A 21430-nucleotide genomic window follows, 5' to 3' on the forward strand; every position below is an offset into this window, starting at 1 on the left:
CCGTTGTATATATGTACCACATCTTCTTTATCTATTCGTCTGTCGATGGGCATTTACGTTGCTTCCATGACCTGGCTATTGTAAATAGTGCTGCAGTGAGCATTGGGGTGCATGTGTCTTTTTGAATTATGGTTTTCTCTGGGTATATGCCCAGTAGTGGGATTGCTGAGTCATATGGTAATTCTATTTTTAGTTTTTTAAGGAACCTCCATACTGTTCTCCATAGTGTATCAATTTATATTCCCACCAACAGTGCAAGAGGGTTCCCTTTTCTCCACACCCTCTCCAGCATTTGTTGTTTGTAGATTTTCTGATCATGCCCATTCTAACTGGTGTGAGGTGATACCTCATTGTAGTTTTGATTTGCATTTCTCTAATAATTAGTGATGTTGAGCAGCTTTTCATGTGCTTCTTGGCCATCCGTATGTCTTCTTTGGAGAAATGTCTATTTAGGTCTTCTGCCCATTTTTGGACTGGGTTTGTTTTTTTAATATTGAGTTGCATGAGCTGTTTATATATTTTGGAGATTAATCCTTTGTCCGTTGATTCGTTTGCAAATATTTTCTCCCATTCTGAGGGTTGTCTTTTCGTCTTGTTTATGGTTTCCTTTGCTGTGCAAAAGCTTTGAAGTTTCATTAGGTCCCATTTGTTTATTTTTGTTTTTATTTCCATTACTCTAGGAGGTGGATCAAAAAAGATCTTGCTGTGATTTATGTCAAAGAGTGTTCTTCCTATGTTTTCCTCTAAGAGTTGTATAGTGTCCGGTCTTACATTTAGGTCTCTAATCCACTTTGAGTTTATTCTTGTGTATGGTGTTAGGGAGTGTTCTAATTTCATTCTTTTACATGTAGCTGTCCGGTTTTCCCAGCACCATGTATTGAAGAGACTGTCTTTCCTCCATTGTATATCCTTGCTTCCTGTGTCATAGATTAGTTGACCATAGGTGTGTGGGTTTATCTCTGGGCTTTCTATCTTGTTCCATTGATCTGTGTTTCTGTTTTTGTGCCAGTACCATATCATCTTGATTACTGTAGCTTTGTAGTATAGTCTGAAGTCAGGGAGTCTGATTCCTCCAGCTCCATTCTTTTCCCTCAAGACTACTTTGGCTATTCGGGGTCTTTTGTGTCTCCATACAAATTTTAAGATATTTTTGTTCTAGTTCCATAAAAAATGCCATTGGTAATTTGATAGGGATTGCATTGAATCTGTAGATTGCTTTGGGTAGTAGAGTCATTTTCACAATACTGATTCTTCCAATCCAAGAACATGGTATATCTCTACATCTGTTTGTGTAATCTTTAATTTCTTTCATCAGTGTCTTATAGTTTTATGAATACAGGTCTTTTGTCTCCTTAGGTAGGTTTATTCCTAGGTATTTTATTCTTTTTGTTGCAGTGGTAAATGGGAGTGTTTCCTTAAATTCTCTTTCAGATTTTTCATCATTAGTGTATAGGAATGCAAGAGATTTCTGTGCATTAATTTTGTATCCTGCAACTTTATCAAATTCATTGATTAGCTCTAGTAGTTTTCTGGTGGCATCTTTAAGATTCTCTATGTATAGTATCATGTCATCTGCAAACAGTGACAGTTTTACTTCTTTTCCAATTTGTATTCCTTTTATTTCTTTTTCTTCTCTGATTGCTGGGGCTAGGACTTCCAAAACTATGTTGAAGAATAGTGGTGAGAGTGGACATCCTTGTCTTGTCCCTGATCTTAGAGGAAATGCTTTCAGTTTTTCACCATTGAGAATGATGTTTGCTGTGGGTTTGTCATATATGGCCTTTATTATGTTGAGGTAGGTTCCCTCTATGCCCACTTTCTGGAGAGTTTTTATCATAAATGGGTGTTGAATTTTGTCCAAAGCTTTTTCTGCATCTATTGAGATGATCATATGGTTTTTCTTCTTCAATTTGTTAATATGGTGTATCACATTGATTGATTTGCATATATTGAAGAATCCTTGCATCCCTGGGATAAATCCCACTGGTGTATGATCCTTTTAATGTGTTGTTGGATTCTGTTTGCTAGTATTTTGTTGAGGACTTTTTCATCTATATTCATCAGTGATATTGGTCTGTAATTTTCTTTTTTTGTGGTATCTTTGTCTGGTTTTGGTATCAGGGTGATGGTGGCCTCCTAGAATGAGTTTGGGAGTGTTCCTTCCTCTGCAATTTTTTGGAAGAGTTTGACAAGGATGGGTGTTAGCTCTTCTCTAAATGTTTGATAGAATTCACCTGTGAAGCCATCTGGTCCTGGACTTTTGTTTGTTGGAAGATTTTTAATCACAGTTTCAATTTCATTACTTGTGATTGGTCTGTTCATATTTTCTATTTCTTCCTGGTTCAGTCTTGGAAGGTTATACCTTTGTAAGAATTTGTCCATTTCTTCCAGGTTGTCCATTTTATTGGCATAGAGTTGCTTGTAGTAGTCTCTTAGGATGCTTTGTATTTCTGCGGTGTCTGTTGTAACTTCTCCTTTTTCATTTCTAATTTCATTGATTTGAGTCCTCTCCCTCTTTTTCTTGATGAGTCTGGCTAATGGTTTATCAATTTTGTTTATCTTCTCAAAGAACCAGCTTTTAGTTTTATTGATCTTTGCTATTGTTTTCTTTGTTTCTATTTCATTTATTTCTGCTCTGATCTTTATGATTTGTTTCCTTTTGCTAACTTTGGGTTTTGTTTGTTCTTCTTTCTCTAATTCCTTTAGGTGTAAGGTTAGATTGTTTATTTGAGATTTTTCTTGTTTCTTGAGGTAGGCTTGTATAGCTATAAACTTCCCTCTTAGAACTGCTTTTGCTGCATCCCATAGGTTTTGGATCATCGTGTTTTCATTGTCATTTGTCTCTAGGTATTTTTTGATTTCTTCTTTGATTTCTTCAGTGATCTCTTGGTTATTTAGTAATGTATTGTTTAGCCTCCATGTGTTTGTGTTTTTTACGTATTTTTCCCTGTAATTCATTTCTAATCTCATAGCGTTGTGGTCAGAAAAGATGCTTGATATGATTTCAATTTTCTTAAATTTACTGTGGCTTGATTTGTGACCCAAGATGTGATGTATCCTGGAGAATGTTCCATGCGCACTTGAGAAAAAAGTGTAATCTGTTTTTGGATGGAATGTCCTATAAATATCAATTAAATCTATCTGGTCTATTGTGTCATTTAAAGCTTCTGCTTCCTTATTTATTTTCATTTTGGATGATCTGTCCATTGCTGTAAGTGAGGTGTTAAAAGTCCCCCACTATTATTGTGTTACTGTCGATTTCCTCTTTTGTAGCTGTTAGCAGTTGCCTTATGTATTGAGGTCCTCCTACATTGGGTGCATATATATTTATAATTGTTATATCTTCTATTTGGATTGATCCCTTGATCATTATGTAGTGTCCTTCCTTGTCTCTTGTAACATTCTTTATTTTAAAGTCTATTTTATCTGATATGAGTATTGCTACTCCAGCTTTCTTTTGATTTCCATTTGCATGGAATATCTTTTTCCATCCCCTCAACTTTCAGTCTGTATGTGTCCCTAGGTCTGAAGTGGGTCTCTTGTAGACAGCATATATATGGGTCTTGTTTTTGTATCCATTCAGCAAACCTGTGTCTTTTGGTTGGAGCATTTAATCCATTCACGTTTAAGGTAATTATCGATATGTATATTCTATGACCATTTTCGTAATTGTTTTGGGTTTGTTTTTGTAGGTCCTTTTCTTCTCTTGTGTTTCCCACTTAGAGAAGTTCCTTTAGCATTTGTTGTAGAGCTGGTTTGGTGGTGCTGAATTCTCGTAGCTTTTGCTTGTCTGTAAAGCTTTTGATTTCTCCATCGAAGATTCAAACTTTATATTTATTTAGCAAAGCAGTATTTTTTCCTAGGGCAGCCATGGATCTCTAGACGGTCCATAGATGGCCTCTGTAGGTCCATGAACCTCCTAAAATGGTCTGAAGGGGATCCTGTTGATGTTCACATGTGTTTTCTTCTGGCAGGAGGGTCCGTTGCCTTCATAAGAGTCTCAGAAGCATCTGCTACCGTCCAAATATTAAGAATCTCCTTAAGTGGTCCCTAAAAATGTCAGAGTAATTGTTAAAAAGACATAAGTTTTGTCATTGTCCAGTGTGTGCCTCCCAGTTCACCCATTTAATAACCTCATTTGTTGTTGGAGACTGTGGTCTAAAAACAACAATTAATGATTGTTAGTTCAAAATGGAAAATAAAGTACATTTAGTATGTGTTTCCTTCAAAGACACAGTGAGTCCAAATAGATTATGCAGGTAAGGGGGAATTTTTTTTAAAGTTTCCCTAATTTTCAAAAATTCTTTGCAAATTCTTTCTTTTGATTTCTGTGCTTGGTTATGCAAGGTTGTGTTTTAATAGATTTCTTTATCAACTATTTGGTCTTTCAAAGTTATAAAGAGTATAGGTTTAGTCTTCCAAAGAGCTTTAAAACTCAACATATTTGTTACTTCAGGCAAATGTAATTTGAGGTGGGACATCTGCTTAAAACAATTTTAAGTGGTTCATAAACTTCTTTTGGCCTATTTCTTTTTTAAAAAGTCTACCTGAAGTTTATTGTCCTGTAAAATACTTTAATTTTGTAGTTAGGTGATCCCCAAATTTAATGTCTGACTCTCATGAAATACATACCTTCTTCTATTATGTGCTAGTGCCCTAAACTGGCTCCTGAGTTCAATCCTTATGCCATCAGCTGACTGATGGTGATTTCTGACCTCCAAACTCATCTGTTGCCATGAGGCACAGGTGGGGGTAGGGAGCGGCACTTGGCTCAGAGGGCCATCCCACACCCCCCACACACACCCATCCCTGCCCCTTCCTGGCAGGCAGGACCAGTTTATATTGTCCCCTTTCCAGAGTGCAGCGCACCAGATGGCTCTCGGGCTGCCATCTTACCTGGCCCTGCATCCCTTCCAGCCTTTCTGCCTCTGTTCTGGGTGGGAGGTGGTGGCCAGGGAGGCGATGAGACAGGGGACACACAGAATAACAGGGCTAGTTGTTGAGTGGGAACTAGGTGGGAGCTTCACCCAGAGAAGCCACAAGGTCTCCCTGGGAACCTGTTGCGGGAAGGGGAGGAAATGCTTCGTTCCCTCCTGCTGAGGGATTAGTGTGGCACAAGAATGGATGTTTAAAGATTGGAGGGAGGGGTACAAAGATTGTGGGAATGGGAGATGCCTGGCTTCTCGGGTCACCTAAGGGTTACAGAGGTGACTGCTGGGGCCAGGGCCCTAGATCCTGTGAAGCTTGTCACCTGCCCAAACCAATTGCTGCTTTGCCTGAGAGTCACAGAGCTTTCTGGACCCTAATGAGGGATTGCCATTTTATATTTTTGCTCTTTGGGATTTGGGGACCAGATTGCCTCTGTCCCACCTATGCTTTTGTTTAGGTTTTAGATTTGGCTTTCATACTTCTGTTCAGGAATATGTAACACTTAGCAGGGTATTGTCAGGTAGTCACAAAAGAAATTGTGGGAGTGCCCTGTGGTGGTGAATATCTCTTAAAGTAATAATTTGAAACATGACAGTTTGTGTGTAGGTAGTGTCATTGAGTTTGTTAATATGAGTGCTTATATTAAAAGTTCATATTAGCTTCCATTATTAGGTTGAGCAAAGCTTTCATTTTTTCCCCACAGTTCTATCTCTGGCACCTGGAAGATTCCCTGGCCTATATTGGATGCTCGGGAAATACTTATTGAATAAATGAATAGAATAGTTTTTTTTGTTTTTGTTTTTTTTTTGACAGATAGTAAGATATGTCATGTTGGAAGCTGAGTTAAGTGTGCAATAGAGGAGACAGGAGCCATTCATAGCTTTTCAGAAAAATGTATACAGCTAGATTTTTGATAAAATACATAGTTTTAGTTAGAAAATGTTACGGTGCTGATTGATATAGTCACTGGGAGGCAGTTGTGACTTGATCCCACTAAATACATTCTAGGTTACATTGCAGATGTAGATTGGTGGGATTATGATGTGAGCAGACAATGAAAATGGTTGCTGAGGGACCAGGATGGACTGTGAATCTGAAGTGAGCCATCAGGGTGGCTACTCTTACTTTTCGAGTCTCATCTGAGGACGCGGAGAGCACTGTTCAAGGAGGGAGCATTTGGAGTATAGGCTGTCGGTGTGGGAGGGCATCGGGGGGCTCTCTACGATCCGTCTGCAGGCGCCTGTGCGAGCGGGGCTCTTCCCAACAAACCTCTTCCTTTGTAGGGCAGTGAGGCTGCTCTCTGAGATGCCTCCCTTTCTCACCTTTGAGCACAGCACAGCCAGTTCTTGGGCTCACACAGTTTTCCTAGCCATCTTTTCAACTTTTTATTTTGAAACATTTCAAACCAATGGAAAAGTTGCAAGCATAGGGCAGTGAATGTATCCTTCACATCGATTCACCAGTGGTTAACATTTTAGCACATTTGCTTTTTTTTTCTCTGTAAATGTACATATTTTTCTATTTTTTATTCTGCTGAATCATTTGAGAGCAAGTGGCAGACATCATGCCCTTTGACTCCTGATATTTCAGTATGTGTCTCTTAAGAACAAGGGCATTATCTTAAAATAACTATAATCTGATTGTCAGTACAGGAAATTTAGCATGGCTGTAATACCGTCACCTAATATACATCCTAGATTCACGTATTGCCAGTTGTTCCCCTGATGTCCTTTAGAGAAAGTATTTTCCTGGTCTTGAGTCTGGTACAGGATCACACGTTGCGTTTAGCTGATGCACCTCTTTAGTCTCCTTTAATCTGTAACAGTTCCTCAGCGTTTTTTTTTGTTTTTTTTTTTTGTCTTTTATGATATTGGTATTTTTTTTCAACATCTTTATTGGAGTATAATTGCTTTACAGTGGTGTGTTAGTTTCTGCTTTATAACAAAGTGAATCAGTTATACATATACGTATGTTCCCATATCTCTTCCCTCTTGCATCTCCCTCCCTCCCACCCTCCCTATCCCACCCCTCTAGGTGGTCACCGAGCTGATCTCCCTGTGCTGTGCGGCTGCTTCCCACTAGCTATCTATTTTACGTTTGGTAGTGTATATATGTCCATGCCACTCTCTCACTTTGTGCCAGCTTACCCTTCCCCCTCCCCATATCCTCAAGTCCATTCTCTAGTAGGTCTGTGTCTTTATTCCCGTCTTGCCCCTAGATTCTTCATGACCTTTTTTTATTTTTTCTTAGATTACATATATATGTGTTAGCATACGGTATTTGTTTTTCTCTTTCTGACTTACTTCACTCTGTATGACAGACTCTAGGTCCATCCACCTCACTACAAATAACTCAGTTTCGTTTCTTTTTATGGCTGAGTAATATTCCATTGTATATATGTGCCACATCTTCTTTATCCATTCATCTGTTGATGGACACTTAGGTTGCTTCCATGTCCTGGCTATTGTAAATAGAGCTGCAATGAACATTTTGGTACATGACTCTTTTTGAATTATGGTTTCCTCAGGGTATATGCCCAGTAGTGGGATTGCTGGGTCGTATGGTAGTTATATTTTTAGTTTTTTAAGGAACCTCCATACTGTTCTCCATAGTGACTGTATCAATTTACATTCCCACCAACAGTGCAAGAGGGTTCCCTTTTCTCCACACCCTCTCCAGCATTTATTGTTTCTAGATTTTTTGATGATGGCCATTCTCACCGGTGTGAGATGATATCTCATTGTAGTTTTGATATGCATTTCTCTAATGATTAATGATGTTGAGCATTCTCTCATGTGTTTGTTGGCAATCTGTATATATGATATTGGTATTTTTAAAAGTCAGTTATTTTGTAGAATGGCCCTCAATTTGGGTTTGTCGGATTGTTTCCTCATGATTAGTTTCAGGTTATGCATTTTTTGGCAGGGAACACTACAGAAGTAATGTTGGTTCTTCTCAGCAGCACATGATGTCATTTTATCCGAGTGTTAGTGATACTAGTTTCATTGCCTACACCAGATGTGTGCCACTCTGTGGAGACTTCCTTTCCATTTATAGTTAATCCATAACCTATGGGGAGATGCTTGAAGGCTATGCCCTTACAGAGTTCCCCAGTGTTTCTAGCAGTCATTGATGATTCTTCCCAGCACCAATTATTACTGTGGTGGATGTCAAACATTGATTTTCTGCATGTCCAAAGAAAATCTCCTCCTGCCTTATATTAATTTATATTAGTATAGATGCATTCAAAGTGTTACTCCATTATTGTTGCTAATCATTTTGATGTTCAAATTGCCATTCAGGCTAGCTCCTGTATCCTTTGATATGCCTCTATCAGCTTTTCTTTGGCGGGGGGGGATGAGCGGTCCGATTTCTTGAGGTATAATTTACGTAAAGTAAAATTCATCCTATTTAAGTATGTAATTTGATGTGTTTTGATGGTATGGTTGTGTAACTATCACCACAATTAAGATAAAGAACATCTTTCACCCCATAAAGTTTCCCCTGTGTCCCCTTGCAGTCAATCCCGTCCCTCCATCCTCAGCCTTGGGCAACCATGATCTCATGTCTGTCCCTACAGTTTTGCTCTTTTTCAAAATATTACATACATGGAATTATAGAATTTATTGTCTTTTTTTTTTTTTTTCCCCTTTTGGGCTTTCCCTTTATCTATTTATTTAACGGGATGAGTAATAACATTTTGAGAAGCCTGGAGGGAGCACATAAAAATATAAAGCCATCTTAGAAAACACAACCCAGACGTGACCTTTCCATAATTGTAAATCATGATAACAAAGGCCAAAGTTCCTTGTACTGTTCCTTCCCTCAGGCCTCTCACCTTTTAACAAATGGCCAACCAGATACAGTGCGTTCAGTGTTGTCCATTTGGAAATTTGTGATCTTTCCAGATTACAAGATTACAGATCTACTGGCAAGAGTATATTGCCTTTTGTGTGGCTTTTTAACTTAACATATGGACTCAAAATCTGCATTATGTTATACCTATCAGTAGTTCATTTCTTTTTATTTCTGAATAATGTTCCATTGTATGGATGTACCACAACTTATTCATGCATTTACCAGTTGAAGAACATTTTCTTTTTTTTTTTAATTAAAAAAAATTTTTTTTTTAATTTTTGGCTGCGTTGGGTCTTCATTGCTGCGCGGGCTTTCTCTACTTGCAGCAGGCTACTCTTCGTTGCGGTGTGAGGGCTTCTCATTGCAGTGGCTTCTCTTGTTGCGGAGCATGGGCTCTAGGCGCGTGGACTTAAGTAGTTGCAGCGTATAGGCTCAGTAGTTGTGGCGCACGGGCTTAGTTGCTCTGCGGCATGTGGGATCTTCCCGGACCAGGGCTCGAACCCGTGTCCCCTGCATTGGCAGGCGGATTCTTAACTATTACACCACCAAGGAAGTCCAAGTTTAAGTTATCTTTGCAGTTCTTTTTATCTTTACACTGAATGTGTATATTCAGAGCATTGTTTTCCTAACTTGCTTGGATTATTTTTTCCCTATGCTAACAGTCTATTATACAGTAATGTATGTATCTTAAGTGCACAGCCCATTAAATTTTAACATGTGTAAAAACCCAAGATTCACTACCCAGATCAAGATACAGAACATTATCATAACCTCCATAAGTCCCTGTGCTCCTTTCCAGCCAGAAGAAGCTGCTTTCTGTAATCACTACAGATTTTGTTTTCTGTGTTCTTAGACTTCGTATAAATAAAAAGATATAATGTGACTTACTTCACTCTGTATAACAGACTCTAGGTCCATCCACCTCACTACAGATAGTTCAATTTCATTTCTTTTTATGGCTGAGTAATATTCCATTGTATATATGTGCCACATCTTCGTTATCCATTCATCTGTTGATGGACACTTAGGTTGCTTCCATGTCCTGGCTATTGTAAATAGAGCAGCAGTGAACATTGTGGTACATGTCTCTTTTTGAATTATGGTTTTCTCAGGGTATATGCCCAGTAGTGGGATTGCTGGGTCATATGGAAGTCAGAAAGAGAAAACAAATACAGTATGTTAACACATATGTATGGAATCTTAAAAAAACACAAAACAAAACTGGTTCTGATGAACCTAGGGGCAGGACAGGAATAAAGATGCAGACGTAGAGAATGGACTTGAGGACATGGGGAGGGGGAAGTGTAAGCTGGGATGAAGTGAAAGAGTAGCATTGACATATATACACTACCAAACATAAAATAGATAGCTAGTGGGAAGCAGCTGCATAGCACAGGGAGATCAGCTCGGTGCTTTGTGACCACCTAGAGGGGTGGGATAGGGAGGGTGGGAGGGAGATGCAAGAGGGAGGGGATATATGTATACGTATAGCCGATTCACTTTGTTATACAGCAGAAACTAATACAAGGTTGTAAAGCAATTATACTCCAATAAAGATGTTAAAAAAAAAAAGATATAATATGGATTGTTGGGTGTTGAGTTTCTTATCCTTAACAGAATGCTTTTTAAGTCTTATCCATGTGTATCAGTAGTTTAATGCTGAGTGGTATTCCAGTGTATGAATATAAAACTCTAATTTATCCATTGTCCTATTGATAGATATTGGATAGTTGGGAACCATTATAAATAAGGTTGATAAGTCTTCTTGAGTGCATGTGCACTCAGAATTGCTAAGTCAAAGGGTAGGTGTTTATAAAAATTCTCAAAACTATTTCCCAAAGTGATTGTACCAATTTATACTCCCACCACTTGCTCCACATCCTTGCCAAAAGTACCTGTTGAAGTATTTTTTTAATTGAATATTTGTCTTTTTATTATTGACTTGTAGGTATTCTTTAAATGTTCTGGATATAATTCCTTTGGTACATATATTGCAAATATTCTCTCCCATTCTATGAGTTCCCTTTTTAATTTTTAAATGTTGTCTTTTGATGAGCAGTTTTTAATTTTGAGGACTTCTAATTTGTGTTTTTTGTGTTCAAGAATTCTTTGCCAACCTCATGGTCATGAAGTTTTCTCCTGTGTTTTCTTCTGAAAGCTTTATAGTTTTAGCTTTCGTGTTTGGGTCTGTGTTCTAGCTTCAGTTAATTTTTGTTTTTGGTTGAGTTTAGGATCTTGGTTCAGTTTTTTCCCCACGTGGATATCCAGTTGCTCCAATGTCATTAAAAAAAAAGACTTTGGATTTGCTTTGGTGTGTTTGCCAAAAATCAAAAGACTGTCTATGTGCAGCTCTATTTCTACATTCTGTTCTGTTTTATTGATCTTTTGGTTTATCCTTAAACAATACCACAATGTTGTAGGTGCTGTAACTTTACAGAAAGTCTTGAAATCTGGCAGTGTAAGTCTGCTAACTCAGTTGTTCTTTTCAAGGGTATCTTGGCTCATGTAGGTTGGATTTGATTATTATTTTCCTTCTGCGTGATTATGTAATCACTTTAATTACAGTTAGGTTTCTGTTCACATTCCATTTTAGTATTTTCCCCCATCTCTGTTGACTTATTCTTATATATTTAATATGTGTAATACTAAATGGTTCCAAGAGTCAAAGCTACACAAAAAGATATATTCAGAAGTGTCATCTCGTCCCCTTTCTACCCCAATCCCTCCCGCCTGCTGTAGGAAACTGATTCCATTGGTTTCTGCTTTATCCTTCCTGAGTTTCTTTTTGCAAAAATAAGCATATAAACACACACACTTGTGTGTCTATTTATATGTGTGTGTATATGTATACATAGATTTAACATCCCCCCACCCTTTGTACACTCTTTTGCAGTTTGCTTTTTTCAGTTAGTATGTACTGGAAATCACTTTATGTGCTTGGAGATTTTCTTATTCCTTTTTACAGCTGTAGAGCAGCCAGTATTTAATAAGCTCAATCTTGGCTGGCAGCTCAGCGCAAATATTAAACTTGAACTCTGTGTGCTGCATTTATTTCTGGGCTTTGCTGGGCCAGTTTCCTTTCTGCCATTTACAGGGGAGCTCACTAAACTCAGGACAGTCTGTGACCCTGGGTGGGCGGGAGTAGAACATGTTTCCCTATTCCATGTCTGTTTTGGACTCATCAGACCTGAGAACATTAACAAGTTTGGGGGAAAAAAAAGAAGTGGGAAGAGAAAGCGTTCAGGATTATCAATGTTTACACTCCCTTCATTTAATGAGTCTTGTCCTCAATTCCCCTTTTCCTGTGTTTCGTGTGAAGTAGTGTGCTAACCAGTGTGCCGTGCAGCTGGTAATGAGTGTCTGTCACGCTTTCACTCAGTCTTTCCCTCTAAAACAGGTTGCCCGGGAGAGTGGCCCACCCCACATGAAGAGCTTTGTGACCAGGGTGTCGGTTGGGGAGTTTGTGGGGGAAGGTGAAGGGAAGAGCAAGAAGATTTCAAAGAAAAATGCTGCTATAGCTGTTCTTGAGGAGCTGAAGAAGTTACCGCCCCTGCCTACAGTTGAGCGAGTGAAGCCCAGAATCAAAAAGAAAACAAAATCCATAGTCAGGGTAAGGACTTTCCTGAATGAAGAGGGCGTTTTCATGGCCCAGAGGCAGCTGGGGGGTTAGAAGGCTGGTGAAAGAGGGCGGGAGCTGGCAGGCACAGGCCGGGCCTCGGAGAGCCTTTACGGGGGCCACCTTGTGCTGCCCTCACAGGAGTCCCGGGTTAGGCAACGACAGGGACACTGTGCCGGCTTCAGTGGAGGCCTCTGCAGGCGGCCACGCCCATCTGGGTGCCATCACAGGGAGGAGCTGTGTGTTGGCCGCCACGCTGCCCATCTGCGGGGAGAATAGTTAAATTGCGCTGCCTCCGTCTCATTGCCCAGTGCGCGGTTCTGAACGCGCAGGAGATTCCTGGGTGGGGAGATGTCTGGGGCAGGCGTAGGAGTCAGACGTATACACCTTCTTCTTATTTTTGAGTCACGCTAAAGGACCTATCAAAAATTATACTATCCCTCACCCTCCCAAAGAAGGGACAGGGGTCCATTCGGGGACATTTATGAACGCCAGGATCCGTTCTGATTGTCAGTATAGTTTCATGTTGTATCAAAATCCAAGTTTTTCTCACACACAAGTTAGCATTCTGTATGTGTGAAAGTTAGCATACTCTGGCAGTTCCCTTTTTCCACTTAAAGTATCCTCGAAATCGGTAAGTGGGTAAGGATTCACTGGCACGGAAGGTGGCAACCAGGAAGTAACTGTGGGATTTTTAGGTTCTTTCCACATGGCAATAGCTTGAATATATTTTTTTTAATGGTTTCTGGATTTTGAGTCATTGTTAAGAAAGCTGGGAACCCATCCTTATAATGTAGACTTTTGGGAAGTTTTAGAAAGAGTTTGTTATATTTTTTCTACCTCTTCATTTACTATCATATGTTGACATTTATTGTTCAAAAGCAGACATTACAATGATGCTTGCCTACTCGTAGTGAATGGTGATGTTGGTTTGCTAAGAAGACCTTAAAATCACCTCAGAGCGATCATAGAAAATCATTAGGCATCTTTCAATTAAAAAAAGGTTTAAAAAAGATCTGATTAATTCTGAGCCGTTAGAACAACATAGAAGTAATCAACTGTCATGTCCTGGTCTCTGAATTGGCAAGGTCCTTTCTATGACTAACATGGCACATGGTTTCTACATTCATTGTTCCTCAGCTACAAAGCAGCCCGGAATACGGCCAGGGGATGAACCCGATTAGCAGACTGGCCCAGATCCAGCAGGCAAAAAAGGAGAAGGAGCCAGAGTACCTCCTCCTCACTGAGCGAGGCCTCCCGCGCCGCAGGGAGTTTGTGATGCAGGTGGGTCAGCCGGCTTGTGGGCGGCCCTTCTCTGACCGCCTCCTGTCTCAGAGCCTGAGGTAGTCCAGGGGCCGGACACCTTTCCCCAGGAGGCCAGGTCCAGTGGGCACTCCCTGCCACCAAATGTTACTGTTATTAGACCATGTTGCCTGCACTAATCTGATGCCTTAAAACGTGCTTGTCTGCACAGCACACATGCTGCTGTATCGACAGGTAGGAGCCTGGACTCACTGCGCCTGTTTAGAGGAGTGGGGGAATCGTGGGTAACTTTTTTTCTTTGTTACTTCTTGAAGGTTAACATTGTTCTTTTCAGAAGTTTTATAAATTATATAAAGGATCTATTTCTGCTCCTCCTCATCCTTCTGTAGAATCTGGAGTCTGGGGTTGGGTTTACACTTTAGATTTGTACAGAGTGTTTCTCCATGCACTTAGCTTATTAAACAGTTATTCACACGGGCAGCTGAATTTGTAATTTGAATTTAACAGTGTTTTCTGGTGAAAAACAGAATACTTCACTCTGCATAGCAGTTTACAGCTTTATAAAGCACCATCAGTTAGCCTGGTGTGTTTCACCTCTGCAGTCAGAGGGCAGGAATAGTAGTGATCCTTCCATGTACAAGAGAAAATCGCAGCTTGTTGAGAGGCTCAGTAATTTGCCTAGGATCAAACGGCTGGTAGATGCCCAGTTGGGATTCAACCTCAGGCCCCTCTTCACAGGCCAGGGAGGGTTTCCTTGACTCTTCTGTGACACAGGGCTTTTGGTTTTGGTCTGCGGTCAAGACCAGCTTGGAAGGGGATGGTAAGCAGTGATGTGTGCTGGAGTATGTTTAGCAGCCAACTCTTAGGGGAAGGCAGTGTGTGCAGAGACTATACACGCGTATGCACACGTATTATATGTACATATGTGTATATTATAAATTTTACTGATAGGAAGCGTAGCATACAATTTACAAAAAATATGTAATACTCTTGTAAATTTCATACATCTGTAACTTCAGTGTGACAGTCACCAATAGCAGCGTTACAGAATGAGACTCATGTGAATTCTTTATTCCTCTCAGGTTCAGCAAGGAGGTTTGCTCCTGTCATTGTTGAATAACTGTGGTACTAGCATGAGTACTGGTTGATATTTTTATTTACATTAACAGCAAAGACATGTCAGAACTTCACTCATTTAAACAATATGAATGGCTTGTTTGCTGAATCAGATAATAATTTTCCAAGACTGGAAGTTTCAGTTTTTTGTATTAGTTATGTCATGGCTGCAGACTTGACAACAATTTAAAGCTTAATCTGCGTTATTAACCTTTTCTCCATCACTGAAGCTTAAGAATAGACAATCAACAGTATAACTTAATCCTTGGTAAGTAGTAGTTGCAGATTTCTGTGGTGTAATGTAAGTACTCTCACTGTGGCCATTTTCCGTCTGAGTTGGAAAGAGATGTGTAGCTGCATATTGACACCACACACACACAAGTGTAAAGAACCTCAAAAGCATAGACAATTGTAAAATGGAGTCCAGTTAGGAAGTGATGAATTTGAAGTATTCATTACCTCTGTTTGTTAAAATAATTTGTTTAATTATAAGCTTATATACTTTAGTGTATAATAATAGCTACCTTTAACACCACCTCTCCAAATTCCTCAGGATTTCATAATGGGCTCTCACAGGCTGGTCCAAGCCAGCTCCAGGGCACCACTGTTAAGCCATCCATCTTCTGACCATTCTGAGTTCTTTTCAGTTCCTGACCAGTCTTTATTCTAAAGGGTTAAGCCCTGATCTGAGTTCTGCCTTCTTTACGCAGGTGAAGGTGGGAAACCACACTGCAGAAGGATCAGGCACCAATAAGAAGGTGGCCAAACGCAATGCAGCCGAGAACATGCTGGAAATCCTTGGTTTCAAAGTCCCACAGGCTCAGCCCACCAAACCAGCCCTCAAATCAGAGGAGAAGGTGACTGCTCAGGGCTCTGTGTCCTTGCTCTCTAATTGCAAGATGACCTTCTCACCTCAGGACTCTGACTCCTCCAGGGCTAAGCTTCCGGACAAGGCTTCATCCTCCTGGCAGTAAAGCAGCCCTGCTGAGCAGGGTCCTAGCATTTGCTTCATTATAATGTGGTCAGAAGGGGAGTTGCATGTCCATGGCTCCAAGCGTGGTGCTGGGTTAAGTCGTTACTGTTTCAGTATCTTTGTGGTCTGGGATGCTTGTGGAGGGCAGCTCGCTCCTCTCCTTTTGTGGGATGACGGGTAATTAATTGGACTTGAAATTAATGAGTGTGTGATTCTATCATTTGTGCTCTTAGAGTGAGTCCTGCATAAAAGACTCATCAGCCTTAGGCTGTTGTTAGTTGTGGAACATGCTTGGGACACTGAGACAGTGTGATATTAGAGTCAGGGCCAAATCCATAGTTTCGATTTGGGATTTCTATCTCTTTATGAATTGAACATTAGACAAAAATGATCCCATATTGAAAATTGCACTTCTGCCGAGGTTGGTAAGCAGTACCCTCAATGAAAGCCTTGGCCGACCTTGTTTCCAGTCACTGGATGGTCCTTTCAGGATAAACTTGAAAACACCAGGACTGATTCAGTCGTGTCTGTCAGTCCTGTCAGCAGAGAGAAATGGCAGCAGCTGTGACCACATAGTTAATAACTGGGATCCCAGACACTCATCAGAGAATCTGTAGAGATCCTGGACTTGGCTTTGGGGGTTTTCATTCCAAAATCTTACAGAGCATCATAGGCACCTTTGCCTTCTCAGAAGGGAGACCTTTGTGTTTGGCAAAATTTTTATCTAGTAACATTTTCCCCCTACATTTGTTATCTTTGGATATGTCACCTTATCTTTTAGTCGGACATGTGCTCCAGGAAATATTCTTTGTTTATTTAATTATTTAGCATCAACCTAAAAGTTTCCTTCTTGGTCAGCTCTGTCAATCTAACATCTTCAGGCTCCTTCTGGTTAAACGTTCCCCGCTCTTCTTGTGAGCACAGAGCAGAGGCCCCATCCCTTAGATGCTGTTCGCGGACAGGCTGACGTGGCTGAGAGTGTGCTTTGGGAGAAAGCAGGGGGGCTCTGCTGTGGGCACATTGGCGGCACAAGCAGACCAGTGGGGGGGGGCCTTGGGAGAGGGCCTTTCTGCTAGTGCCCTCATAGTTTAAAAGTTTATAAACCAAGATTAGTGCTGGTTAGAGTTTGTTTAGTTTTGGACAGAAGGAACTAATTTTTCAACAGTTTGATTGATGCTCATGGCCTTTTTTTTTTTTTTTAAAGACACCCATAAAGAAACCAGGGGATGGAAGAAAAGTAACGTTTTTTGAACCTGGCTCTGGGGATGAAAATGGGACTAGTAAGTGTGATGTTAATATTGTCTTGATCTGACTGTGATTCTGGGCTTTGCATGGTTCCTGGTAATAGCAGGTACCTAGGTAATGAGTTAGTGTTCAGTGCTTGGTTCTGCATTACCCCTGTGCTGTTGTGTGTGCTGGGGGAGGGCCAGTGTAGGGTTTTACAACATCTCTCCACGCGGCATGTGTGGACTTGAGTTGATTTGTCTGCATGTCCCTCCCCAGGCAATAAAGAGGATGAGTTCAGGATGCCTTATCTTAGTCATCAGCAGCTGCCTGCTGGAATTCTTCCCATGGTGCCCGAGGTTGCCCAGGCCGTAGGAGTCAGTCAAGGGCATCACACCAGAGAGTTCACCAGGGTAGCTCCGAACCCTGCCAAGGCCACGGTAACTGCCATGATAGCCCGTGAATTGTTGTATGGGGGCACCTCGCCTACAGCCGAGACCATTTTAAAGAATAACATCTCTTCAGGCCACGTACCCCATGGACCTCTCACGAGACCCTCTGAGCAGTTGGACTATCTTTCCAGAGTCCAGGGATTCCAGGTAACTGTTGGGTCTGAGCTGTGTGGTCTGTACCTCAGTGCGGTCATCTCTGGTTTCTCTCAGTACTAAGTACCTTGTTTTTTAAAATCAAGTTCTTTGTCTAGGGGGATGGTTGGGGGAAGCATGGTAAAGAGTGGTCCTGAGGAAGGGAGGAGACACGGGAAGTATTAGAACCCTGGATGGTAAGAGAATATCCTCAACCTTTGGTAATTTTAAAAAATCCAGGCCAACTGTAATAACAAAGCCTCGAATCCAGTGATAGTTACAAATTTAGACTTCAGTGAGAACAGATTCATTGTGCTGGCCCTTTTTCTACCTGCTAGGAAAGGACATGGCTTCTTCCAGACCAGGGTTTCTGAGTAGACATTTAGGTTCCTGGAAGATTCTGGAAGCTGGGGCCCTGGCATCCTGCCTGCAGCCCTCAGTGCCCCTTAGCAGCAGACCCCACTGTGAGTCTCTTGTGCGTGTTGAGTAGGAGTTGGTGTAGACAAGTCAGGCTGGGACCAGGGAGAGGTGTCATCTCTGTTCACGGGGCCCAGAGCCGCCGCCCTGTGCCCCGCTCGTACTCCCCGCCTTCCTATCCTTGCCTCAGTTTTCTTTTCCCCTTTAGGTTGAATACAAAGACTTCCCCAAGAACAACAAGAACGAATTTGTATCTCTTATCAATTGCTCCTCTCAGCCGCCCCTGATCAGCCATGGTATCGGAAAGGATGTGGAGTCCTGCCATGATATGGTATGTTACCCCACACGGTGGGCCTGGCTCCAGCTTGTTGCTGGCCTCAGAAAGACAGGAAAAGGATTCTCCTGTAGACTTCGAGAACAGTTGATTGTTTTATAGGTTTCATATTTCTGAAGACTTTTCTTAGATTACTGGCTTGATTTCTCATTCTGTTGATCAGAACTCATGGGCTTTGGCCAACCCCTCTCCTCTCTTCCCTTGCTGACCTGAGAGGCGGACTTGGATCCTGGAACGCCTCCAGATCTGTATTCAGTTCATCTCTGACCAGAACAAGGAATTGCAGGCCCAAGTTCTGGCAACTTAGAAAGCCCCTTGTTTTGGTGTTCTGTTCAGATGAAATTATTATTGTAAGAAATACTAAAACGAAGAAAATGAATTGATTAAATTAATTGACATAAACTGTGGTATATTCACCTGATGTAATATAATGTCCCCATCATATTAATGTCACCGAGGGTAATGTATTCTAATTATAACATGGAAACATGATAAGGTTTTATTTTAAAGCGGGATATAAAATTTGTACAGTCTGGTGACCACAGGTTAAAAATATTAGAAGGCAATATATAATAAAATTAACGGAGGTTGTGATTCAGTGAGGTAACCATGGATAACATTTTCTAATTTATATTTTTAATTAAAACTTCAAACATGAAAGGGTTATTTAGTGGGACCACTTGTTTTGTTGGGCAGTAGGAGAAGCCCTCGACTCGCTATTCAGTGTCGTATACTGTGGTCCTGAGCGGTGGCCGTGGTTTGACTTCCCTTTTCATTCCTGCTAGGCTGCACTGAACATTTTAAAGTTGCTGTCTGAGTTGGACCAACAAAATACAGAGATGCCAAGAACAGGAAACGGACCAATGTCTGTGTGAGTGAGCTGATCTACATGGAAAGGCAGTTCTGTTCCTCATTTGCGTTAAATTCAAATTGTCTGCTCAACTTAGTAGTGAAATACTGTCTTAGTCACTTTCTGTCCCTTTGCCCTGAAAGGTTTCCAAGGTTTGGGCAGAGAGCTCTACTTTTTTTTTTTTTTTTTTTAAGCTTTCAATAGGTAATACATTCACATGGTGCAAAAGTCAAAATTATTTTAAAAGGTGTCCACAGTGATACACCTTGCCCTCATGCAGTCCTCACCCATACCATTCTCTTCACCCCACCCAGAGATCACATTTGTATTAGTTTCTTGTGTACCTTTCCTGTATGTTTCTTTATGCAGATACATTTCTTTCCTTATTTTCTTCCTTTTCCTCCTAGAGATAACATACTACATACCCATTCTCCTCTTTGCTGTTTTCACTTGATGGTGTATTCTGGGAAGACCTTAATCCAGTTATCATAAACTGGGGCCTGAACTGTTGGACTTCTCGATGTCTGCTAGTTTCATTTTTAACATGGCTTAATTGTCTTAAATTTCAAAACGGGTCATTTTTGGTTTTTTTCTTCCTTAAAGGTGTGGGAGGTGCTGAACCTTATCTGGCCATGAACCATTGAAAAATCCCAACATATATACTGAAAATACTGAAACTGCTTTGAAAATTTGGAACTTCTGATACCTCCAGTGGGCCGAGAGACACGATGGGTAAAGGACTGGAGACAGCAGTGGTGAAGAAGGCGGGGCCCCGAGGAGGCAGCGGCATGGCCGCTGGCCTGTGCTATGGCTTCTCCTCACGCGGCAGCAGCTGCTGGGGGCCGGGCGGGCCTGCCAGGCACCCCAGCGCCACTGGGAAACCAGCGGGTCCACGCCCCAGGCACCCTAGCGCTTGGTTAGGGTGGGGGGTTTTTTTTTGGTTTTGTTTTTTGGGGGTGGTTTTTTTGTTGTTGTTGTTTTTTCTTCTTGCTGTGTGAAAGAAGAAACAGAAAGCACGACCCCTTCTCAAACTGGCTCACTCAAACACTTTGGGACAAACCCTGGACACCACGCTGGAGAGAGGCCTTAGTCTGGCCCCAGAGCTGAAAGCACCAGAGAAAATCAAATGCTTCCTACTCAGCCTGAGCTGACCTTCTTGGCGTGCTCTGGCCCACACCTACCGCGGTACCCACACCGTCACCACTGCTCTCTTCCAAAAGAGATACGTATTCTTAGTTTCATTATTTTCTTTTGATTGAAATGACACTATATAAAATTTTCATTTGAGAGTTTCTCAGTTGTATTTAGTTACATAGCACAGTTTAGAAACTTGTCTGAGACTGACTTTATCAGTAATCTAACCGGCAAAGATCATATCCGTGTGTATGTGGTTATACATTTTTATTTCATTGGACTAACCCAGGACCATTTCAGTGATGCAAATTGTGTGCCCTCTGGTTTAGCTGAAACAGTCCTGCACTTCTCAGAAACCTTGATGAAGTCTCCCATAGTTGTATAAATTGGACAATTTAGGAATTTTAAACTTTAAACGATCATTTGGTTCCTTTTCTATTTTATTTTTGTTAATGCAACAGGACTTAAAACAAATGAACTTTGATCTTTGTTTTAAAGATTATTAAATTGTGTGTGTGTATATATATATATATATATACACACATACATATATATATATATATATGACTCTTGAAGACACATAGCTTTCACTACACTACAGGATATGATCTCCATGTAGCACATCTACAACTGCAGATTGATTTTCCTTGAGTGCTTTATACTGTTGATTACATCTCCATGTAGGGCTGAAAAGAATGACCCATGTTTATCTCTATAACTGTGTTGCTTTTGATGTCGTGTTGCTGTGCACAGAAATGTGTGCAGCGAGGTCCTGCATATGGTCCAGATGAAAAGCACGGTAGCCTTGCGAGTTAAGTACTGCTTCGATTCATTGTTTACGCTGGAATTTTTTCTCCCCATGGAATGTAAGTAAAACTTAGTGTTTGTCACCAATAAATAGTAATACTAAATTTTTTTTGTTAATTTATTCTTAAATGCCACTACTGCTAGGTTGGTCCCTCCCAACCTGCCCCCTATCCTTTTTTTATTTTTAAGAAAAAAACTTTGTAATGCTTGTGATTCCATTTGGGCAAAATTCTGAAGCTCTGAAATAACTTTATATCAAACCATTGATCAATAAACAGCTACTAATGAATTTTTGGTCCTGTTGAGCAGTAACTGAAGCAGTAAG

General features: G+C 40.8%; 1 protein-coding gene across 16 annotated transcripts in view; it reads left to right on the forward strand.

Annotated features, from left to right (window-relative positions):
• Positions 1 to 21209, forward strand: part of STAU1 (staufen double-stranded RNA binding protein 1) — an 86847-nt gene extending 65638 nt beyond the window's left edge. For 11 of the 16 annotated variants that reach the window (XM_068525141.1, XM_068525137.1, XM_068525139.1 and 8 more), the window contains 8 exons: positions 12167 to 12397; positions 13544 to 13687; positions 15493 to 15639; positions 16960 to 17035; positions 17259 to 17578; positions 18189 to 18311; positions 19100 to 19185; positions 19768 to 21209. In XM_068525141.1, coding sequence (XP_068381242.1) covers positions 12167 to 12397; positions 13544 to 13687; positions 15493 to 15639; positions 16960 to 17035; positions 17259 to 17578; positions 18189 to 18311; positions 19100 to 19185; positions 19768 to 19783 — 1143 coding nt within the window. In that variant the 3' untranslated portion in view covers positions 19784 to 21209. The remainder of the gene's footprint in view (positions 1 to 12166; positions 12398 to 13543; positions 13688 to 15492; positions 15640 to 16959; positions 17036 to 17258; positions 17579 to 18188; positions 18312 to 19099; positions 19186 to 19767) is intronic. The other 5 variants (XM_068525143.1, XM_068525129.1, XM_068525132.1 and 2 more) reach the window with 1 other exon arrangement.
• Positions 21210 to 21430: the final 221 nt, after the last annotated feature.

This window comes from Eschrichtius robustus, chromosome 16 (genome assembly GCF_028021215.1).
Source record: "Eschrichtius robustus isolate mEscRob2 chromosome 16, mEscRob2.pri, whole genome shotgun sequence".
In the NCBI taxonomy this organism is placed as follows: domain Eukaryota; kingdom Metazoa; phylum Chordata; class Mammalia; order Artiodactyla; family Eschrichtiidae; genus Eschrichtius; species Eschrichtius robustus.